Below are 21640 nucleotides of genomic sequence, written 5' to 3' on the forward strand. Positions count from 1 at the left end.
TCTCTCTCTCTCTCTCTCTCTCTCTCTCTCTCTCTCTCTCTCTCTCTGCTTCTCTTTCCCTCAACAAGGTCTCATGTAGCATAGACTGACCTAAATTCATTATGTAGCTAAGAATGACCCCGAACCTCTGATCTTCCTGCCTCTTCAAGTGCTGGGATTTTCAGCACTCACCACGGCCCTTGTCAGGCAAACCCTCTAGCAACTGAGTTACATTTACAACCCCCAAACCTTTCCATCTCTTGAAAACAAAAGGATCCTGGGCCAGCAGGGAAGGGACAGGTGTGAGGGAAATCGAACCTGTCCCCAAACTGCACCCACCATCACCGGCTTCCAGCCAGGGAGCCTACGAGTTCTGACCCAGCACCTGGTGTTTGCTGTTTGCAGGGGTCATAGGTCTCTGGCTCAGTCTGCCACGTAGGGAGAGTTCAAGCTGATGAAGCCAGAGCGTCGTTGCAGGCAGTTTTTACACAGGGAGTCTTGGATGTGGGTGGGCTTCAGCAGCATGGAGGAACACACTGAAGATTCCCAGCGGAGTCTCCAAGGGACCGTTTTTCTTGCGGATGGGTCTCTTTCTATATAATTGAAGAGCCTAGGGCCCAAGAATTGGGTGAAGGTTACTGCTGGATGTCACAGCAGGCCCAAAAGCTTCAACTTGCTCTGTCCTCAGGTCCCACTGTCAGGTCTGTCAATGTGACCACAGCGGCATGGCCAGGGAAAGTCTCTTGAGATGTCAGGGAAGGTCCATAGGCAGCTCCCTTCTCCTACACCCTGTCTGCATCCTGGATCAGAGCGGTCACCAGGCTGATGACCTGGAGAGCTGGCTGGACTGCTTCGTACTCTGCGAAAAGGTGGCACACGTTCTCTTGTGTCTCCGTCTGGCTCTTGGCCACAAACCCAAAGATCCTGGTGAGAGAAGACAGTCTGTGGGGATGTGGGCTAGGGAAGAGAGGCATCAAGCTGAGGGGGGTGTTGGAAGGAGAGGACACTCAGCTTGCGCCTCACTGCTTCTCCCCAAGCCAGCCGGCTGCAGTATTTTGCGTACTGCGTCTTGTGTGCGTGTGGTATGTACTTGTTTGCGGGGACATGGCATGTGTCCATGCATGTGTGTGGAGGTTGGTGTTGGATGTCTTCCTCAATTGCTCTCTACTAATTTTGAGACAAGGTTTCTCACTGAATCTAGAGCTCACCCATTGGCTAGGCTGGCCTGCCAATGAGCACCAGGGATCCGCTTGTCTCTGCCTCCCCAGCACTGGAGTTATAGACATACTGGTTGGCTTTTCATATGGGTTCTGGGGCTCTGACCACATGTCCTCATGCTTGGGTGACAGACACTTTCCTCACTGGGTCACCTCCCCAGCACTTCAGTATCTCCTTTTAATGGGGCAGCTAAAGGAAGAAGGTGCCTCCCTTGGCCAACTGGGCAAGCATTTATTTCAGACTCTGGGTCTCCATTTTGAATGGGGTTTCCTGAATACAAGACTTGGAATCTCCATTGGGGCAAGGATGTACTTGATAATCATCCCTACAGCTCTGAGATACAACCTGTGCCTCTGGCTCTAGATTGGGGGATCTCATAAGAGCCATATCACACTGGCTCCTAAGACCAAGATGGAAACACTAATCTTTCTTTCCTTCCTTCCTTCCTTCCTTCCTTCCTTCCTTCCTTCCTTCCTTCCTTCCTTCCTTCTTTCCTTCCTTTCTTCCTCTCTTCTTCTCACCCTCTCTCTCTCCCTCCCTCCCTCCCTCCTTCCCTCCCTCCCCTCCTTCCTTTATTTCTATTGAGATATGGCACTGCGGATTAATCCTCTTGTACACTGTGAAGATGTGTTGTTCTCATTGATTTAATAAAGAGCTCACTGGCCAATAGCTAGGCAGGAAGAGGTTAAGTGGGAGAGTCAAGCTGGGAGAATGCTGGGAAGAAGGGTGGAGTTGCCAGCCAGAGGCAGAGGAAGCAGGATGTATAGAGAGTAAGGTAACAAACCATGAGCATGTGGCAGCATGTGAATTAATAAATATGGGTTAATTAAGTTGTGAGAGCTAGTTAGTAACAAGCCTAAGCTATTGGCCGAGCATTTGCAGTTAATAAGTCTCTGTGTGGTTATTTGGGAGCTGGTTGGCAGGACAGAAACCTCCTCTGCCTACAAGAGGTCTCATTATGTATAGCCTGGAACTGACTACATAGACGAGGCTAGCTGGAACTGGCCTCGAATTCATAGTAATCCTCCTGCCTCAGACTCCTAAATTCTGGGATTACAGGTGTGTGCTGCCAAACCTGGCCTGCCCTCTTTCTGTCAGGTCTGGAACCCTGGCACAGGGCCACCTCTTAGAGCCACTGAGTGGTGGGAGGGGCTTACCTGGAAGCTTTGCAGTACTTTTGCCACCTGAAAGAAAGGGACACAAAAGGAGTGAGTGACGGGGCTCTAATGAACAGTGGGAATCATGTCTCCACTCTGCCATACCCTCTTAGGGTTCACAGGCCACCTCTGCTATTTCAATCCAGGTACCGTGGAAGGCAACTAGGCCTGGAGTGGCCTTCTTAGCTTAACTTGGCCTTGAACTTACTTCCGTTGCTCAGGGTCCATTCCACAGAAGCGAAGGGTGGCGAGTGGGTAGTGGCGTCGGAAAAACAACCTGGGTGGATGCAGAAAGAAAAGTCAGGCTGATGAGGGTCTATTCCTATGCTGTACCCCCCCATTTCAGCATTTCTGGGTCCCCCAAAGCTCAGACGTCCTGTCCTAGTAGGATTCTTACAACCTGTCATAGTTTCTCCCCCACTTTCTCCTCCCATGGAATGGATTTGCCTTATGCTCTTCTCTACTAGGGTCTTCTGCCACCCACCCCCATGGCATTCATTTTGTGAGGCCAGGAGTTACAGCTTGGTCTACTCTTGCCTGGTTAAATTAGGGCAGGCTTTGGCTAGGCTGAGTCTCCAAGTCCTGGGGCAAGCTCATTGCATGGTCTGAGGAGTCATTAGTGTCTGGCCTATTCACAGATTTAATCAGCACCTAATGAAAACTGCCTAACTTAAACCCTGTTGGTTCCAATGACGGAGGCCTAGGGAAGGCAGGGACCTTGTCTGGTATCACCCAGCATTTGCTAGCCCTTTCCATCTGGGGTGCTGACCTCTGTCCCCCACCTTCCCTCCAGCGCTGCTGTTAGGCTTGCAGCCCAGGAGCTAGGAGAGTCCCTTACTTTCTCTGGACATCTGTCAGAGTGATGCCCTGTTCAGTGACTTTGAAATGGACCACGGTAGGTGTGGGGAGGACATCCCTCTCCAAGGTGACTGAGATGGCCTTCTGCACAGCCAGGGCTCCGCTCAGGGTCTCCACGCTCACCGAGCTCAGGTACAGGGTGTGGCAGCCTATGGGATGCAGATATTGAGAGGGATCTGTAGCCAGGGTCTTACAATGTGTATGGATCACTGGGCTCGGGTCCAGGGACAGGAACAGGGCAGAGGGAATGCCTCTCTTCTCTAGGAATCCAGAGGGACCCTCTGAGAGCCACCAAACAGACTAGGAGTCCGAGGGTAACCAGAACTTTTTTTCCTCTACCTATGATCCACCCACCCACCCTTTGGTGAGAATAGGGAGAGAGAAAAAGAACAGGAGGAGGGGAGCCAGTGTTTAGGGGGAGGCGGTCACAAAGTAGGAGCCGCCACTGAGTGCTAATGGATGCTTGGCCTCTGGAAGTGGGGAGCATTGAAACCCTTAAGATTCAGACCCCATCCCCCTGTCCCCCCCAACAGAGGACCCAGACCTGGAGACCACCCCCAGGGCAGGAATCTCAAACACAGACACTATTACAGATATGTGTACAATATGTGCAAGAGTGTTGGCTTACCAGAACCCTCCCCTGCCTCCCTCCCCCTCCCCCGTGCCCAGTCCTCTTTCCTCCCCACTGGCCCACAGCGGCAGCCTCTCATCTCCTTGGTTTATGAGGCCGAGGAGGGGGTGTGCCGTGGGCTGTTAAGGCTGCAGAAACAAAGCAGTAATGGGAAGCATGTGTGGGCTTGTGCGAGTCTGTGTGCGTGTGTGTTCATGGGGCTGGGAAGTGGTCTCCAGGGTGCGGTGAACGCGGTACCTCCCCTACACCACTCACCAGCCGATATCTTCAGGCAAGAGGTCTGGCCATGCGTGGGGGAGTCCAGCGCTGGTTCTGCGCCTCCCAGTTCTGAACAGAGGTGCCCCAGGGGAGAGGGAAGAGCGAGTGGATCTCAGGGAAGCAGCCGGCAAGAATCCCTTTGAACACCTCCCACAGCCGCCCCCACCTCCAGGAAGTGACAGGCTGGGAAGCCAGGTGCGATTGCCTCAATTAGAGCCACGAGGACCACTTTGCCTAGCTTGCAGCCTTTTGATCCCTTCCCACCTCTCCCGGCCAGCCTCCCAGGTCTGGGCCTGCTGCTCCGACCCTGTCCTCACAAGCCCCTGACCTCTTCTTTTGGACCCCGCCCCCATCCTCTTCTTTGCAGAGTAGGGGTGCTGTGTCTCCATCGCTTGTTTAGGGCTCTTCCTGCACCTGCTCCACCTTCCTCCTGCACAACTGAGATGACCCCCTGGGTCTGGGAGCTCCTAGGCTGTGGATGAGGCTGCTGAACTGAGCTGTGGGCCTGTGGACCCTCCCCCACCCTTTCCTGTTTTCCTTTTTGCCTTCTTTTTATCAGTCTTATTACATAGTGCTGACTGGACCGGAACTCACTGTGCAGTCTTAAGGCCCTTGTCACCTTGCCTCGGCCTCCCAAGTGCTGGAGCTACGGGGAAAGACCACAGCCTCATTGCTTACTTATGGGTTATAAGGGTGGTGGAGGCGGTATGTGTGGGGGAATAATACCGGATTTGTTCACCCAAACTGTTAGATTTAGGCTCTTTAATGCTTTCAAGAAGGCTATTCACCCTCTAAGCCAGTGACTTAATGCCACCTTCCTAATGCTTTGACCTTTTAATACAGTTTCTTATGTTGTGGTGACCCCCGACCATAACATTATTTTCATTGGTACTTCGTAACTGTAATTTTGCTACTGTAATAAATCATAATGTAAATATCTGGCATCCAACCCCTGTGAAAGGTTCATCTGACCCCTCCTCACCCCTGCAGGGGTCATGACCCACAGGTAAGAACTGCTGCTCTGAGGTTTGTTCTGGGCCAGGCTCTATGGTATATGCCTGGCCTGAACAATCTCATTGAATTTGGGTGCTGACACTTTGGGTATGTCTAAAAGATGGTTGTTCTTGAAGGGCAGGGATGGCACACGCCTTTAATCCCAGCACTCGGGAGGCAGAGGCAGGAGGATCTCTGTGAGTCGAGGCCAGCCTGGGCTACAAAGTGAGTTCCAGGACAGCCAAGGCTACACAGAGAAACCCTGTCTCGAAAAACAAAAACAAAAAACAAAAACAAAAAAACCCCCCGAACCCCAACAAACAAACAGAAACAAAAAAACAAAAACAAGTTCTTATTTGTGTGTGTGTGGTGGGCACTGGGGGCCTCAGAGGAGCCGACATTCTTAAACGGGAAATGGAGAGACATGGACCTAGTCCAGATCAGGCACTTGTCATTCTGACCCTAAAATAAGTCATAAACCAGGTTGAAGTGGCCACTTCGGTAGCCACTTTTAGTAAGAGCCCACAGGGCTGACCCAGCACCTACCTTTGTGTGGGATGGTCAGTTTGCAGGGCAGGGCCAGGGCCATGATGGAGTGTTGACACACGAAGGCAGAGAGGCTCCCTGCAAAGGGGCAAGAAGCCTTGAGTAAGTAAGTAGGGCTTTCCCAGTCCCCTTTACAGTGCAAGAGACCATGTCCTGGAGGCCTGGAGGCTGGGTGGAGGCTGGGGTAGCTGGGGAGGCTGGGGAAGGTGGAGGCTGGGGAGGGTGGAAGCTGCAGAGTCTGGGGAAGCTGGGGAGGCTAAGAGGGTAGGTGGGCTGTGGAGGCTGGGGAGGGTGGAGGCTGCAGAGTCTGGGGAAGCTAGGGAGGGTAGAGGCTGGGGAGGCTGTGAAGGGTAGGGAGGCTGGGGAGAGAGGGGAGAGAGGCTGGGGAGGCTAGGGAAACTGTGGAGGCTGCAGAGACTAGGGAGGTTGGAGAGGCCTGGAGGCCTGGAGGCTGGGGAGGTGGGGGAGGCTGGGGAGGCTTACCAAAGTAGGGCTCCTCATCTGCTCCTTTCAGATGCACCCCTTTGGCTGAAGACTCCACCAGGAAGTGACGTATAAGGTCAGTGCTGTCCTCACCTGGACAAAGAAGGAAAAAGTTTTGTTTCAGAGCTCCATGTTAGCCAAAGCCTGGCCCGCAGGACCCCGCCCACTTCTTCCAGATCCTTCTGAGGTTCGCAGGAGCCTCTGCCTCCCTGTGAGGCTACACCTAGGAAGCCATGTTCATGGGCTCCAAAGTGGCAGTCAGTGCCTTCGCTCAGCCCATCCCAGGTGCCATTGTTTCCCATCAGCTCCTCCCTGCAGGAACAAGGCAGTTTTGACAAGCAGCAGAGTGCCCTTTGACCTCACCAACCACAGCTTCTTCCTCCATTTGGGCTTGTGGGAGGCTCTTTGAAAAGCTTCCTTGAAAACCAACACCTGCCCTGTTACCCTGGGACCTTGTAGCATGGCCATTCTTTGTTCTCACCTAAACTCCCCAATGAGGTGGTTTCTGCAGGGGAGTGAGTCCCCTACATGTCTAGTTCTTACACAGGGTCTGGCATGCGGTAGACCCCTCAGAGATGTGTGTGCTGAGTTACCAGATAAGCCCATGAGGTCATAGGATAGCAAACACGCTATCACACACATGTGATTAGCAGTTACACATGTGATAAGCTCTCTCACATAGGATGGGCTATTGGTTTTTTTTAACAAGACTGAGTTTCTGGGTAGCCCTGGGTGTCCTAGAACTCGCTCTGTAGACCAGGCTGTACTCGAACTCACAGAGATCCGCCTGCCTCTGCCTCCTGAGAGCTGGGATCAAAGGGCACCGCCCAGCAGGATGAGCTATTGAACACGTGGTGAGTTATTACAAGAACGATAAGATATTGGGAGTGTGATAAGCCCACGCATGCATTAGTCATATTAGGCTCCTGGAGATAAATCCAGGCTAGACAGGAGTGCTCAGAAGACAGCAGCCTGAGGAGAGGCTGGGACCTTTCTCCTCCATCCTTAAAGGGTGGAACAGGGAATCTGAGGAGGCAGGGCATCTCAGGCATTTAGAGATGCTCCTCATGGTGCCTAGGTGTTGGAGGGCAGCTGGGAGAGCCAGGAGGCAGACTCTCTTCCTGGGAGTCATCCTGATTGTCACTGTCAAACTGGGACAGAGTCCACCATGGTGAGGACTCTGAGGTGATCAAGCAAAAGGTACGTACCTGGTCGGTTTGGGGCAGAAGCTGGCATCTCCTGTACCTTCAGGGCAAGGCCGAAGGAGCCCCGGTAGGAGGAACTGTCCCTGATGACGAAAGCACCTGGTTTCTCCTTCCTCAGCAGATCAATTGCTGGAACAGTGTTTGGTTAGAGGCTGACCCACTCTACATGAACCCTCTCTCTGCCCATCCCCACAGAATCCTCCCAGACAAGTCACACAACCTTCTGTCCCCAGGAAGTCCTTGCTCCTGTCTACTTTCTGCAGGTTTTGCTTACTTCCTAATTCCTAATAAGGCCAGCAGGTCACCCACCCTTCCATGGGCTGCTATTTGCCACCTTCCTAACCACCGTGACCCAAGGTCCCATCTCCCTGCTGCATGACACTCGCCAGACATAGTTACAGGGACACTTGTCCCCTAAAATACAATGCTGGCCTTACCTTGCTCTCGGGTAATGCTTGGCTTAAACCAGTATTTGGATGTGTCCATCACGAACTTCATGGTGGGCTGCATGCTCTTGACAGCGCCTGGAGACAGGCAGAGAAGGGCACCCTGTCAACTGGGTAGAGGGTGGCTGAGAGACAACCGGGGAGAATGCTGGAGACCTGTCCTGCTCCTCTTCCCAGGGATCCTTTAGGGTCTCTCTAAGTAGCCTAAAGAGGAAAACCCCACCGGAGCCATGGCTCAGTGGGTAGAGTGCTTGCCTAGCGCACATGAAGCCTTGGGTTCGATCCCTAACACCCCATAAAGCCAGGTGGTGGTTCATGGCTGTCATCCCAGAAGTTGGGAAGCCGAGGCAGGAGGATTGCATTGGGGTCAAAGCCAGCTTGGCTACAGAATTAAACCCTATCATGAAGGCTGGAAATAGAGTTGGCAGGATGGCTCAGCGGGTCATACCTCTTGGCATGAGGGCCTGACAACCTGAGTTTGATCCCCTGGACTCACATAAAGGTGGAAGGAGTCGACCCACTTAAAAAAGTACTTTGAGCTTCACATGTGCTTTGTGGCACATGCCCCTCCCCCCAGTAGTAGATGAGTTTGCTGTTTGAAAGGCCTGGCTGAGGCGCCATTTTCTCCTGTTAGCTGAGGGAGGAGAGTCTGGGACTAAGTCCTTGGGTCTCTGCTCATGGGAGGTGTGTACCCCAAGGGTGCTCCAGCTGAACTTGTATTTACTGCTTTGGGTTCTTTGGATGTCTATAGTCACAGGCTCCGGGAAGAAGGGTGTTTGCTATTTTGTGGTTTTCAGCCATCTGTGTTGGAATGCCTTGGTTCCATTCCCTGCTTGCCCCTCTATGGTCTTGTCATCCGTGAACGTCAGAGCGAGGACTGATATACTCTCTGGCTCTCCTTGGGTTAGCCAGTTAGTCACCACAAATCTTGTTTAGATTGCCTGAGGGTTGCCTGGTTCTGTTTCCTCCCTTACCCCAGCTGCCCAGCCCTGGTTTCAGTCTCATAACCCTCCTGCCAGGCAGCTTCCATGCTGAACCATTGCATTTGCTCTGCTGACCCCACAACCTCTTCCCTGCTTCCGTTTCTTATTGTCTAAAGAGTAAAATGGCCCTTGTTGTCAAAAGAGTACAACCCACTTTTTAGTTTGGCCTCTGCCACTGTGCCACAATCTGCCACTATTCCCAGTGACCTGCACCTAACATCCCACAAGTTTCCTCGCTGTGCTGTGCGGGCACATTGCCCTAGCTATGAGGTCACAGTTATCCCTGCAAGGAATGCCTTTTATCCCTTCCCCTGGGTGCTGGCTAGCTTCAGTGTCACCTCCTCCAGGCTCCAAGCTGCCTAATCCACTCCTTCATCTGTCACCTATGAAGCGTCTATACCTTTGCAAGGATCCTACTCTACGGGAGGTCTTGGGTTGGGTCACTCTTTCTAGACTGTGCCCATCTGTGTATCCTCACATCCTGGCACAATGCTTGGTGCACCAACATTGCTGTAGTCATTAAAAGTGGGTAGTCGATAAAAGTGTTAACTGCCTGTTGCCAAGTCCCCTTAGTCTTTGACTAGTCCTCTTAACTAAATCCTCCAATGCTAAAGGTGTTAGATTACAGTACCGTCTGGAGATGCAGCGACAGGACCATCTGGCAGAGTCTGGCTGTGGCTCTCGAGAGCCCGACAAGGGTGGCTGGGAGATGCAGCCCGAGGCTGGACAGAGCCCTGGTGTCCTGGTGTCTGCCGGGCTGGGGGAGACTGTGGTTCTGGGCACCCATTGATTAGCACAATGGGTGCGTCCACCATGGAGTTGGTGATAGAAGGGGGGCAACTGCTGGCCTGCTCCTTGGCTACCGGAGGACAGGAGGCTGCTTGGGGCTGGCCCATGTTCGGTATTGGGTTGCTGGGAGCCTGGGCGTCACCAGGTCTCACACACGGGGACCCTCGGTCCAGGCTGTGGAGGCTGGAAGAGGAGCTGGCTGGACTCGCCAAGGATCGCGAAGACGACTGATAACTGGAGAGGCTTGAGTGTGGGAGGGACTGGCTGCTGCAGAGAAGAAAGCAGATGGAGTATTAGGGTGTCGGGTGGTGACTGGGGGCCAGCGCTGTGTTCTGGAATCTAGCCATCTGGGGGACCCTATCTGGGGTCAAACAGAGCACTGCATATACTCTCACCCCAAACCCAGAGCAAAGAGTACCCCATCTGAATTTCAAGGGTGCAGCAGGGTTTAGAACCTTCCTAGAACCGGGGGACCTTTTGTCATTTAAGCTGACCGGTGGGTTTAACCTCCAGCAGTTACGTTGGCCTGGGTTTCCCCTGCTTTCCCAGTCAGGCTGATCTGACAGAACCATCACAGACGGGAGGATCTCCATGCCCCAGCGCTCTCAAAAGGCCTGCAGAGAGGCCGCTGTACCTGGGCCGGACATGCCTGTGGCTGGAGGAGACTAACACCGCTCTAGCTGGAGGAGACTAACACCGCTAGGCCAGCAAGCATGGTGGTGGATCTCTGGTTCCTATGCCTGGGGCCACCATGGCCAATGCCTTTGGAGTTGGTGTGTGGGACTGAGGTCTTGTGGTTTGGTGATCCTGGAGCAGGATGGGCTGTTGTGCAATTCGACTGGGAGGCCTAAGATCAGTGACCTAGGATCCCTGCCCAGGGGGTTGAAGCCTCCTACCTGGTTTTGTCAGTGGCACAGGGGGTGGGGGGGGAGGGGCTTTCATTCCTGGATGTTTCATCTCAGGCCCCCAAGTCTGTTTATACTCCTGAGATTTATTTATTAATTTTTCAATAATTACTTATTTTATGTGTGCGAGGGTCTCGCCTGTGTGTGCACCTGTGTGCTGTGTGTGGACAAGTGATTGTGGGGGGTCAGAGGAGGGCACTGGATCTCCCAGGACCGGAGTAACAGATGATTGTGAGCTGTGGTGTGGGGGCTGGGAACTGAACCTGGGTCCTAAGCCTGAGCAGGCAGTGCTCTTAACCATTGAGCTCCCTCTCCAGGTCCCACCCCCGAATTTTAATGACCCTTCCTCCAGATGGGTCATGTGGGGGCTGGGAAGAAGACAGATCTCATCAATGTAGTACTCTATTCTCAAAAAGGTCAGTGGAAGCCATGCGTTCAGGACACTGAATTATGATTTAAATGCTTTGAGGGAAATTTGAGATAGAAATGGCTATGATGGGTAGAAAAGACATGTATTCTTTTTTTTTTTTTCTTTTCCTAGACAGGGTTTCTCTGTGTAGCCCTGGCTGTCCTGGAACTAGCTCTGTAAATCAGGCTGGCCTTGAACTCACAGAGATCCACGTACCCCTGCCTTCTGAGTGTTGGGATTAAAGGAGTGTACCACCACTGCCCAGACAACGTGTGTTCTTCTATTCTTGATGCCTGTACATTTTGCTCACAGAACAGAGTGCCCTTCTGTCGTGTGTGTGTCTGTGGCCACGTGTGTCACCATGCACGCAGCGCCAGGAACTTACCTTCCAAATCCATAGCTGACATCTGACGTGGGGCTGGCTGACAGCACAGAGACCCTGCTGCCCCGCTGTGGGGCCCGCGGCCCTTTCTCCCAACCTGGAGGAGTGGCCAGCGGGGAGCCTGAGGGCCTGCTCTCCTGGCCAGAGCTGGAACTGCTAAGGGAAGATGGGGTGTGGGGAGAGGGACCCCTGCCCTGGTTCCCAGAGAAGATGAGGCTCTCGCTGCTGCTTCGAGTCTCTCGGGGAATGTCTCTGGAGAAAAGGAGGCTGCCGTTGCGTGGGGAACCAAAGGGTGGAGTCACACAGGGACTGGAGCAGCGTTGGGGACCGTCGAAGCATCTTGATCTGGTGGAGGTCACTTCGATGTACTTTATATCTTTGTTAGGGGTGGAGGGGGGGAGAAAGAAAGCATTGGTGAGAGCCAGAGAGTCGGAGAGAATCGATGGATGGAGCACTGTCTGGCAAAGGTGGTGGAAACTGGGGGTGCACAAGCTGTCCCCCCACTAGAGGGTCATGAGTTTTATCCATGGTTTCCCAGGATGGAAATTAGGGTAGGGCCCTGGAGAGCACTCAGTTTACTAAAAACAGCTCATCCCTCCCCTGTTCAGAACTGTGGAGTCCAGCCTGCCCTGGGTACTCATGGCTCCTTCCCATGAGCCCGTGGTGCCTGAACCCGGGGTCCTGGGTGGAAGTGGGCAGTCTATCAGATGCACAGGGCTGGTAGGCTGACTCGGGCTTGCTGGTTCAGGGGATGCAGAGACAGCCTGGCTTTGCAGCCACACAAACTTGGGCGGGAATCTTGACATTACCTCTTGCTAGCCAGGAGGCACTGAGTAACTTTCCAGACCTCTCTTGGCCTCAGTTTCCTTATCTGCAAAGCGGAGATCTAGACCCAGCCCTCTAAGGTGGTGCCGAGGAGCAAACACAGATGAATGAAGCCTGATTCACGGCAGAGCTCCTCACAGAAAGAGCATTCCCTACCAGCTGCTCTTGGGAACCCCTCAGTGGGAGCCCCTCACTAGCTGAAAAGGGGATCTTTGGCTTAAGAGAATGGAGCGACAGAGGAGACTCAGGGAACTGCACTGTAGGCTCTCAGAAGCCTGTGAGAGCGACATAGATTTTTCCAGGAGGCTGGCAAGTTCCTTTCCTTCACTTAAAAAAAACTGTCATGGGGAACTGCACTGTAGGCTCTCAGAAGCCTGTGAGAGCGACATAGATTTTTCCAGGAGGCTGGCAAGTTCCTTTCCTTCACTTAAAAAAAACTGTCATGGGGAACTGCACTGTAGGCTCTCAGAAGCCTGTGAGAGCGACATAGATTTTTCCAGGAGGCTGGCAAGTTCCTTTCCTTCACTTAAAAAAAACTGTCAGGTGGTGGTAATGATGCACCCTTTTAATCCCAGCACTTGGGAGGAAGAGGCAGATGGATCCCTCTGAGTTCAAGGCCAGCCTGGTCTACGAACAGAGTTCCAGGATATCCAAGGCTGTTACACAGAGAAACCCTGTCTTGAAAACCAAACCAAACCAAAACCTTTTGAGATACAATCTAGCCCCAAACTCCTTATGTAGCCCAGGATAGCCTTGAACACAGGTAGAAACCACCGCATCTAGTTTTTATGTGTCACCTGGAGTACTGGGGATAGATCCCAGGGCTTCATGAATGCTCACAAGGCCTTTTACTGAGCTGTACCCCTAGCCCCAGCTTCTATTTTTGTATTTACTTATTTATTTATTAATTGATTGATTTTTTTTGAGACAGGGCTTCTCTGTGTAACAGTCCTGGCTGTCCTAGAACTCACTATGTGCACCACCACCACCTGGTTAGCTTCTATCTTTATAAAGACTTTATACCGTTTATGCCCATAACCACCGCTAACCCTCAGCATGGCCCTTGGGTAGGCCAGACATTGGTTTTACAGAGGAGGTAACTGGGGTTGGAGATTAAGTGGAAGTAGGAGTTGAGGTTTCTTGCATCACTTTTGCCAAAGACAGGCAATTGCGAGCATGCAACATAGCATATCCTGTCCTGTTCCGGCAGCTCTATTAAAATGCTATTGATCCCTGTGTAACCAATAAGAACTCAAGGTTCAGCTAGGCTGAGTTGTCCAATGCCACAGAACTAAAGGAGTGGAAAGCCCCAATTTCTTCCCCTGAGCTGTCTTTGTGGCCTCTTCTAGGACAAGAGGAACTCTTTGGGATCCCATTCTAAGGCCTTCCTGGTGTTTGTCTGCTCTGGTGTGTGTCTCCTGACCTGGTGAGGGTCCTAGCCCACAACTTCATGGGTCATAAAAATATCCAAGACCTTGCCTAGGAGCTGAGCAGGGTGGGAGGGGCCCGTGCTGTGAGTCACCCCCCCACTCCTTGTCCTGAGGTGGATATGGTTGGGGAGGTGGAAGCTCCCACCCCATCCCTGGGGTGCAGCCGCTGTTTACAGGCCTGTGGGGCAAGTCCCGGCAGTGTAGGGTGGATGCAGGCGCCAGCCACAGGCCTGGCCGGTGAAGGGAGGGCATGTGGGTGGGGGGAGGAGAGACAGTTATTAAACAGCCTGCCCTTGGGACTGGCAAACAGCCTTGCCTGGCAGAAACTGCTGGAAAATGAAATGTGGGGACCTGATCCAAGGATGGGGTGGGAGGTCGTAGAGAGGATAAGGGAGATGGTGTTTGGGTCTAGGAGCCAGGATCCCTCTGGGGTGGTGACTCTGAAGGACGAGTATAAAGAGAGGTGAACAGGAGGCAAGGAAGGGGGTACTGACAGAGTTTCAGAGAAGTGCGGCGGGGCGGGGGGGTGCGTTTCAGAGAAGACTGTCGGCTTCCTCTAAGCAAACTCCAGTTTAAGGAGACAGACAGAAACAAGGGCTTTAAGGATTCGCAACAGCCTGATCTGCCACTTGGTAGGACCATGGCTTCCTTTCTCAACCTCAGCTAACACATCGATAAAACAAGACCCCTGTGATTTCCTTCAGGGCAGCTGCAGGGACTCTGCATCCTAGGAGCTAATGTCCACGAACAATCTATTCACAGCTGTGTCTAGGGAGTCACGAGAGGGTGGCTTCAGCTTTACCAGGCGGGGTGGCAAGCCTCTGCTGCTTCCTGATGACAGGGTGCCTCGGAGGATGGATGAGATGGCACCAGGGTGTGTGGGGGAGTTGGGGGGGTAGAATCCACTCTGAGGATGTGAAGATGTAAGGGATCTCACCCAGAATTCTCAGCAGTGTCCTGGACTGTGAAATCCTTCTCGCCAGCAACAGTGGCCCACTGGAGGATTTAGGGAGGCTGAGATGGGCGGTGTGGCGTCTGCCACTCTTGGTAAGGGAAGACCAGCCCCTTGAGGGGGTGCTGACCTCGCCCTGACGTTTTAGGAGGAAGGAGTTCTGAGGTATGTGTGAGAAGCATGTGAGTAGGGTTGGAGATGAGGGTGCCTGTGGTCCAGAACTCTAGAGACTGGGGTAGGAGGCTGCCTGGTTGCTGGTTAGCCTGGACTAAAGAGCAAGACTCTTTTTTTTTTTAAAGGAGGAGGAGGCGGCGGTGGCGTGGCAGAGGGCAGTAAGGACCTTCTGGCCACTGCCAATCTTTCTGTACTCTTTGTTCCCCAGAGTTGGATGCACCCTTGCTTCGGGTGGCAGGCTGTCCTCGGACAATCTGAGGATAGGGACCACTGCCTTGACAGTCATCTGCTCTTCACCAAGCCTTCAGTGGAGGAAGGGATGGTTGTTGTCTACCCTGCACTCCACCCTATACGTGTGGACTCCTAATACTGATCTTGCCCCAACTGGTCTTGGCCGGGTGGAATCCCTGCCCTGGGGCATGAACATTAAAACCCTGGGCTGGCTCCTGCCAACGGTAATTAGGTCTAAAGCACTTCCCCGCAGTGCTGTGCCCATGACTGGCCTTCAGCAGCAGAAGGCTGCTGCAGGGGAAGACAGCTCCTGTAATAGGCTTGGCAGGAAGAGGGGAAGCAGTGGGGGCCAGGATCCCCTGATGGGTGCCAGAGGGCTTGAGTGCTGTGCCGACTTCTATCTCAGAATCTAAACTGCCCTGGGGCTGGCTGTACAGGCAATCCCCCACTCTACCATGGCTCACCAAGACTTGTGACAAACAGGCAACAAATCCTTTCTCTTAATCACTGGACTTTTGGAGGTAGGAACTCTTTATTTTGTCCATTTTATAGATGAGGAATCAAAGACATAGAGGTGACGTCAATAGCTTGCATCAGGTCAGCCTGAACCCAGGGGTCAGGCTAAACAGGCTCCTTATTCAAGCTCATGTTAACTTAGTTTTTCATCTGTACAATGGAGTCAAATTCTCCTCTCAGTGGGGTAGGATAGAAGAATTCCACACAAGTCAATCACGGCGGTACACACCTGTAATCCTAGCGCTTGGGAAGAGGAGGCAGGAGGATATGAGAAATTTAAGGTTATCCTGGGCTATCTGGCACAATTGAGGCCAGCCTGGGCTACATGAGATCCTGTAGAAGGCACTCAGCAGAGAGACAGGGCCTAGCATGCAGCAAATGCTCAGGAAGTGGATGCTAGCCTGGCTTCTGTGTGCACCCCCATTCTTGCTATCTGACCTCCGGGGACCTGACCTTTCCATCTGCTTGATGGATGCCTCTGCTGCTCCCTCACTCCCAGAATACCCTCAAGATGTTTCAAGTGTGGGGAACCGAATCAGCACCCAGGGCTTCCCAGATTCCCCTGGCTGTATGTGCTGGTGTCAGCTTGTACCAGCTTGTTACGAGCTGGAGACTGCAGGCTTCTGATGTTGTCTAGCTGGTTGCCGAATTCGGTCATTATTAACAGCTGCATTCTGCAAACTGATAGTGAAATAGCTTACACTCAAAACGAAAGCTGACCAGTTGCGGTGTTCAGGAGGGGAGGTGGAGTGGTAAGAATAGGCTGGGCTACACAGACTCTTGTCTCCAGAAGACTTAAAAGAATAAAAAAATGAAAATATATGTGTGTAATACGGAAGGTCAGACACACCCAAAACCCACACATCTTACTATAATGCAGGCTCTGAGATTTTATGGTTATTGTATTGGTACAGTGAGATTTTATTTCTTTTGTGCTGAGGGCAGTTTAGGTTATCACTGAGTTACATTCCCAGCTTTAAAAAAAAAAACCCTCCTACTTTAAAACCTCCCTCCCTGCCAATATGGAGACAGGGCCTTGCTATGTAGTGCAGGCTAGCGTAGAACTCACGACCTCCCTCCCCTGTGCTGAGTGAGCGTCCAGATGTGTGCCACTATGGCCCCTGATGTGTAGTGCTGTTCTACAGAGCAGGACTACTTCCCTTTCAGTCGTACGCTCGGTGACGTCCTGTCAGTAGCTCAGAATTGGGAGAATTTACACCGTGGAAATGGGCAGAAGCTTCAGACTGGGATTTGTGTTTCCCAAACAGGGAATCAGCATCCTACTTCTTGTGTTCTGCCTCTCTCTCGTCCCATCCATCTTGGGCCTTTCTCAAGAGATGTTCCCCTAAGCAGGGACCGGGGACCATCTAGAAATCCTACAATAATTTTAGGGGACCAAACTTAGGCTCTAAAGAGAAACATCAAGAGCTTAAGTAAGGTCCAGGGACTCTGCACTTAGGAAGCTCTTACTATGTGCACCTCATTGTGGAAGCTGCTTACCTGGACTAGCACATCTGAGTTCTCATAAAAACCACCTGAAACTGGAGTCAACCAGTTTCCAAACTCAGGGACCAGGCAGAGTTGGTTGGTGAGGGAAATCTGTACTTACACCTTTTGTGCAGCAGAGAAATCAGAAAGGTCAGAAGTTTGGGTAGGGCTCATTGTATTCCCCACAGGACAAGAACCCCTGCCCCTCAAATTTTGAAGAAGAGCCCCTATTCGTTCGAGTTCTGTCTCCCAGTTCCCTTCTTGCTTGTGCTCCCAAATCCTTACCTAAGGCTTCTGGTTCCTCCTTCTTGCTCCTTGAAGTGATGCTGCTGGCCTGCTCAGCCTGGGGACCAGCAGTCCCAGAGGGAAGCAACTGGAAGGTGGGGTCTAGTTCCAGGATCATCTGGTTGAGGGTCTCCAGTGAGAAGTCAATGCAGGAGTCGAGGTCCTGTGAGGTCCCTGAGGCCTGCTCCTTAGGGTGCTGCAGGGGGCAGTGAGCTTTGGCTTCTGCTTGCTGAGCAGGCTGGAACCTGCTGGGGGTGCCTTTGCAGAGTGTGGGGGCCATCAGAGGCTGGGTTCCCCAGCTCTCTGTGGTGTAGTAAGGACACAGTGCTGGGAGGCTGGGGTTGGAGCTTGGGTGCAGGGCCATCCTGGATTCTTCGTGGGGAGTCAAGCTGACCACATGACCTCCAGCCAGCAGGGAGCTGGACATGATGCGTCCGTGAGTCCAGCGGTTTACCTCTGGCTTCTTCTGATCAGCCTCACTTCTACCCCAGAGTTATATCCTGCTCCCAAGAGCTCCAAGGACCTGAAAGAGGAGGGTAGGATCTGTAGGTGAAGCCTTTGCCTGGGTCCTCAGTGAAGAACAAAGCATCTCATTCAGTTAAAGGCCCAGTTGGTTTCTTGGCTCTGACACTCACTGTGTAAGTTTGGACAAAGGAAGTAACTTTTTCCCCATCTTAGTTCCTTCATTTGACAAATGAGCTAGAATTAATCATATGCTTAGGACAATGTCTGGTAGATCTAAGCCTATGCAAGTGACGGTTAAGTGACTGAAAGGGATGATTGCCAATCACTTACTTACCATGTCGTGCGTGTATTTCTAAACGGATGTGAGCTGATGTGTATGAGGAACCACTAAGTTCAGAGGCTCCGAGAGTTGCACAAGAAACCCCTTCAAGTTGCTGTAACAACCTGATGAGGTAGGTACCACTATTGTCCCATTTTGCAATGAAAAGAGCAGAGATACAGGGGGAGGGGACACGAAGGAGATTCCGTGGCCCCGCTGAGAAGGCCAGGGAGGATTTCTGTGGAGAAGGAAGGAGACATACGAAGCAGAAAAGAGGAAGCTAGCTGAGCATGGCGGGTAAGAATGAGGAGGCAAGGTAGTGTTCAAAGCGGCGTGTGGCATGTGCAAAGGCCCCTTTGGCGTGTGCAAAGGCCCAGAGGCCAGATGGGAAGTCAAAGGTATCCAGGAAACAGAGGCACTTGGGCTGGACAGGCAGGGTGGGGCAGGTGGGCTAGCTGGACTCTGCTGAAACTTAAGAGGTAAGAGAGAGACACTGGGGAGCGATAGGATCAGATGACAGTCACTCCCCCCGGGGCTCATGCACAAAAAGAAATGCCCTAACTTGCTATCTCCTTCCTGTGAAAAGTTCTTCCTGTTGTCTAACCTTGATGCTATATACTTGTTTCTCACAGATGGTGTGTAGGGGAGGAGGTAAAAGGTCCTAGGACAGACCAGTGAGGAAACTGGGTGGGACAAGAACGTGCTGACCTTAGTCCTTCTGGCAGCCTGAGCCTTGCTGCCTCCCTCCCCGTGTCAGAGCGTGAAGCCACAAGGCGATGCATGGGAAACCACTGGACAGTTTCGGAGATGAGTTAGAAATTGGGGCTTACGGAGTATGACACCCTCGTAAGGGGTTCCCGGTTACAGAGCACCACCCTCAGAAGCCAGGTACTGGCCAACATGCCGTGTACAGCTGCACCTGGCATTCCAGCCAGAGCCTCTGCCCTCTGTCCATTCTGCCTCTGAAGATACCCAGACTCACAAAAGTCCATAAAGTTTTAGGGATCGGGTGTGGTGTACACACCTAGGATCCAAGCAAGAGAGAGGTAGAGGCAGGAGGATGAAGAGCTACACAGAGAGTTCACAGCCAGCTGGAGACACATGAGACCCTGTCTCAACCCCCCCCCACCCACCCATCCACCCACCCACCCAATCAACCAACCGAATAAACAACAAAATCCTGAAAGGAACCAATAGAGGGTTCAGATCTGGGATTCAAATCTAGGCTTTGGACCTTGGTAATCTTAACTCCTTCAGCCACTTGGAGTTCAAAGGCAGAGGGGACACAGAGGGGGCCCTGATATGCCGAATGACAAAAAGCCTGGCCTCTCTGCACCCCGCCTGGCCCCCCGCTCCTCACCCCAGGCTCCTATGGCTTTGTTATCTGACTTCTTGGCTGGGTCCAGGGGTGGGGATGCCATGTGGGGAAGCATATCTATAAATGGCAGTGGAAGGGAGCTGGCCTGAGCTCCTTCCTTGGGGGCAGCTGAGGACAAAGAGCCCAAGCAAGACACAGCTTTTCCTACATAGTCTCCAAGAGTCCAGGGAGCAGGCGCAGCTTTCAGGGTTCACTGCCAGGCTTACAGAGGAAGCTGGGGACACTGAGCAGAGTGCACTGGAACCTGAGTATCCCCCACGACCAGGACTCAAGATTACCCACATGCTCATCCCGAGGCTGTCCCTGTGCCTCTCCAGACAGATCTCAGTGGTTTTCCCATCTGATGGTGACCTGATAATAAGACCCTTGACACTCCTTCTATTTCTCAACAGTTGTGAGTGGGGAGCACTGGCAAGGCTGAGGGACTTGCCCAGGCTACAAGTGTGTGTCTGGGAGTTCATGGTGGGGAGTCTTGCCTCTAACAGTCCTCCACGATCACCCTGCGCTCTTCCCACAGGCGTAAGATCTCCCCTACCACGGCCCCTTTTTGGGATTCTGGAACCAACTGGTACTGAGAATCCAAGGAGACACCGAGGGCAGGAAGCCCTTCTTCAGGTTCTCATTTATCCTTCCCAAGTCACCCCTGGTCCCAGACACAGGCTCCTCTGCTCCTCTGGGATGTTGCTACACAGCCCGGGTCCTCCCCGTGCACCTCTCTAGCTGGTTCCTTTCAGCTCTAAGTCTTAGGAAGGAGTGCCTGGGACACACACACACACACACACACACACACACAGAGGCCTGTGTCTTAGAAAGGATTCCAGTTAGCTCTGCCCTATTTACAGCTCCCTCCTACCTTCTCTTCAGATTCTAACTCTGTTTCTTTCTCTTCTCCTCCCCAAAACTCCGGGGCAAGGACCTCCTGGGGCACTGGGAAAGTCCTATGATCTTCCTTTGCTGAGCTTTTTTTCCCCCTCATCATGGCCCTCATATAAGCCCAGGTAGGGAAAGCAGAGGATGAAATCCCAGTCTCCCCAAAGCACAACCCCAGGACCCCTATCATTTGAGCCTACCTCCTCATTGTCCTTTGCCTCCCCAAGATCCAGGAAGCCTCACCTGGGGCAGCAGGCAGGGCCTGCGGGACAGCGGGCAGTCTCCTAGACCCGCCAGTCTCAGAGCTCTGCCTGGGAGTCAGGACGCCTGGGTCTGTCCAGGCTCTAATCAGGTGTCCAAGACCCCAGGCCAAGACCGAGACCCCTGCACTCCGGCTGCGGCCTTAGATCTCTTTAGGCTCTGGACTGAGCTCCTTCACCCTCACCCCAGTGAGTAAAGGCACCTACCTGTTCACGGCCCCCACTGCTCTCACTTATGGCTCCCAGGATCAAACTGTGCTGAACTCAGGTAGGTCAGGACAGCCGGCGCCAGCAAACCTCAGGACCCGCCTTTAAGAACAGCCCGCCCTCCTTCCGTCTGTCTCCCTCCTCCCCTGAGGCCCTACACGTGGCCTTGACAGCGGCCGGCCCCGCCCCAGAGGTGTTCTAACAGTCCAGGTGGGGCAGCTGCAGGCTGGGAGGGGTCTGTGTGTGTTGCGGAGGTGGGTAGGGGTGCGGGGGGGGGGGAGGGAGTTGAATGGCGGGCTGGCCTGGCAGGCGCCGATTAGGGTGTGTGTAGGGGGCCCTAAGCTCCCAGCTTGGCCCTTCCCGTGTACCACGTGGTCAGGAGGATGCCCAGACCAAGGTGTGCTGCGGGCTTCCCCTTTCACCTTGCGGTGGCAGGAGGAAACAACGGGTTGACAGAGACAGTGAGAAGGGGAGTTTCTACTGGAGACCCGTCCCCAGACCTATCCCGTGGATCTGGATGCCCTTGTTGGGCCCACGTGTTGTCTTTTCTAACCTTGTGTCCTGTTACAAGGCCACCTCTAGCCTGGGAATGAGGCTTCTGCCGCCTGCAAGGAAGCTGGAAGGCCCTGGAGGGCTCTATCAAGAGGGCTCGCTGCCCTGCTCGGTGATTCTCCCAAGAAGCTCTGCTAGGTGGAGGGCAGAAGTCACCCCTTCCTTCTCCAGGACAAAAACTCCCTCCCTGCCAAGGGGTCCTCAGGACGTTGTGAGCGAGTGTCCAGCCAGGATGAGTGGTAGGGCCCCATCCGGGCAGGTTTTCAGCCTGAAGACACCAGCAGGCTGATCTGGAGAGTGGGCTGCCCAGCGTCTCTATTAGGGTTCTGCAGCCTGCTTTCTGGACGGCTTTCTGATGCCCTGTGGTTTTGCAGAACCATGTTGAGCCAGTGTTGCCCGTCACAAAAAGGTCCAAAGTGGTCCAAGGCTTCTCTTCTTGAGAGCAG

At 53.1% G+C, this 21640-nt stretch overlaps 1 protein-coding gene and 1 long non-coding RNA gene across 3 annotated transcripts in view; one reads left to right on the forward strand and one right to left on the reverse strand.

Annotated features, from left to right (window-relative positions):
• Window positions 1–20816, reverse strand: Tns4 (tensin 4). Its single transcript, XM_050157018.1, has 13 exons — window positions 20643–20816; window positions 17144–17666; window positions 11246–11618; window positions 9389–9813; window positions 7766–7852; window positions 7332–7457; window positions 6124–6216; window positions 5641–5718; window positions 4099–4170; window positions 3193–3361; window positions 2563–2631; window positions 2355–2381; window positions 1–903 (listed from the first exon to the last, which is right to left on the reverse strand). Exons 2-13 carry the CDS (start codon window positions 17568–17570, stop codon window positions 762–764), a joined length of 2088 nt encoding a protein of 695 aa, XP_050012975.1. The 5' UTR covers window positions 17571–17666; window positions 20643–20816; the 3' UTR covers window positions 1–761.
• Window positions 14316–21640, forward strand: part of LOC126510459 (uncharacterized) — a 25837-nt gene continuing 18512 nt past the window's right edge. For both annotated transcript variants that reach the window (XR_007594405.1, XR_007594406.1), the window contains exon 1: window positions 14316–14614. This is a non-coding gene — a long non-coding RNA (uncharacterized lncRNA). The remainder of the gene's footprint in view (window positions 14615–21640) is intronic.

The sequence above is a fragment of the Alexandromys fortis genome, unplaced genomic scaffold (assembly GCF_014885135.2).
Source record: "Alexandromys fortis isolate MF-2015 unplaced genomic scaffold, M_Fortis_MF-2015_v1.1 scaffold_31, whole genome shotgun sequence".
Taxonomy (NCBI): Eukaryota; Metazoa; Chordata; class Mammalia; order Rodentia; family Cricetidae; genus Alexandromys; species Alexandromys fortis.

Bases quoted from the DNA above. Each gene is read 5' to 3' on its own strand.
- Tns4 (XM_050157018.1), bottom strand. From the start codon at position 17,570: ATGTCCAGCTCCCTGCTGGCTGGAGGTCATGTGGTCAGCTTGACTCCC. The intron at 9,814-11,245 runs GTAAGTTCCTGG...TCTTCTCTGCAG, and splicing joins GTCAGCTATGGATTTGGAAG to CAGCCAGTCCCTCCCACACT. The intron at 2,632-3,192 runs GTAAGGGACTCT...GCATCCACCCAG, and splicing joins CTGACAGATGTCCAGAGAAA to GTTGTTTTTCCGACGCCACT.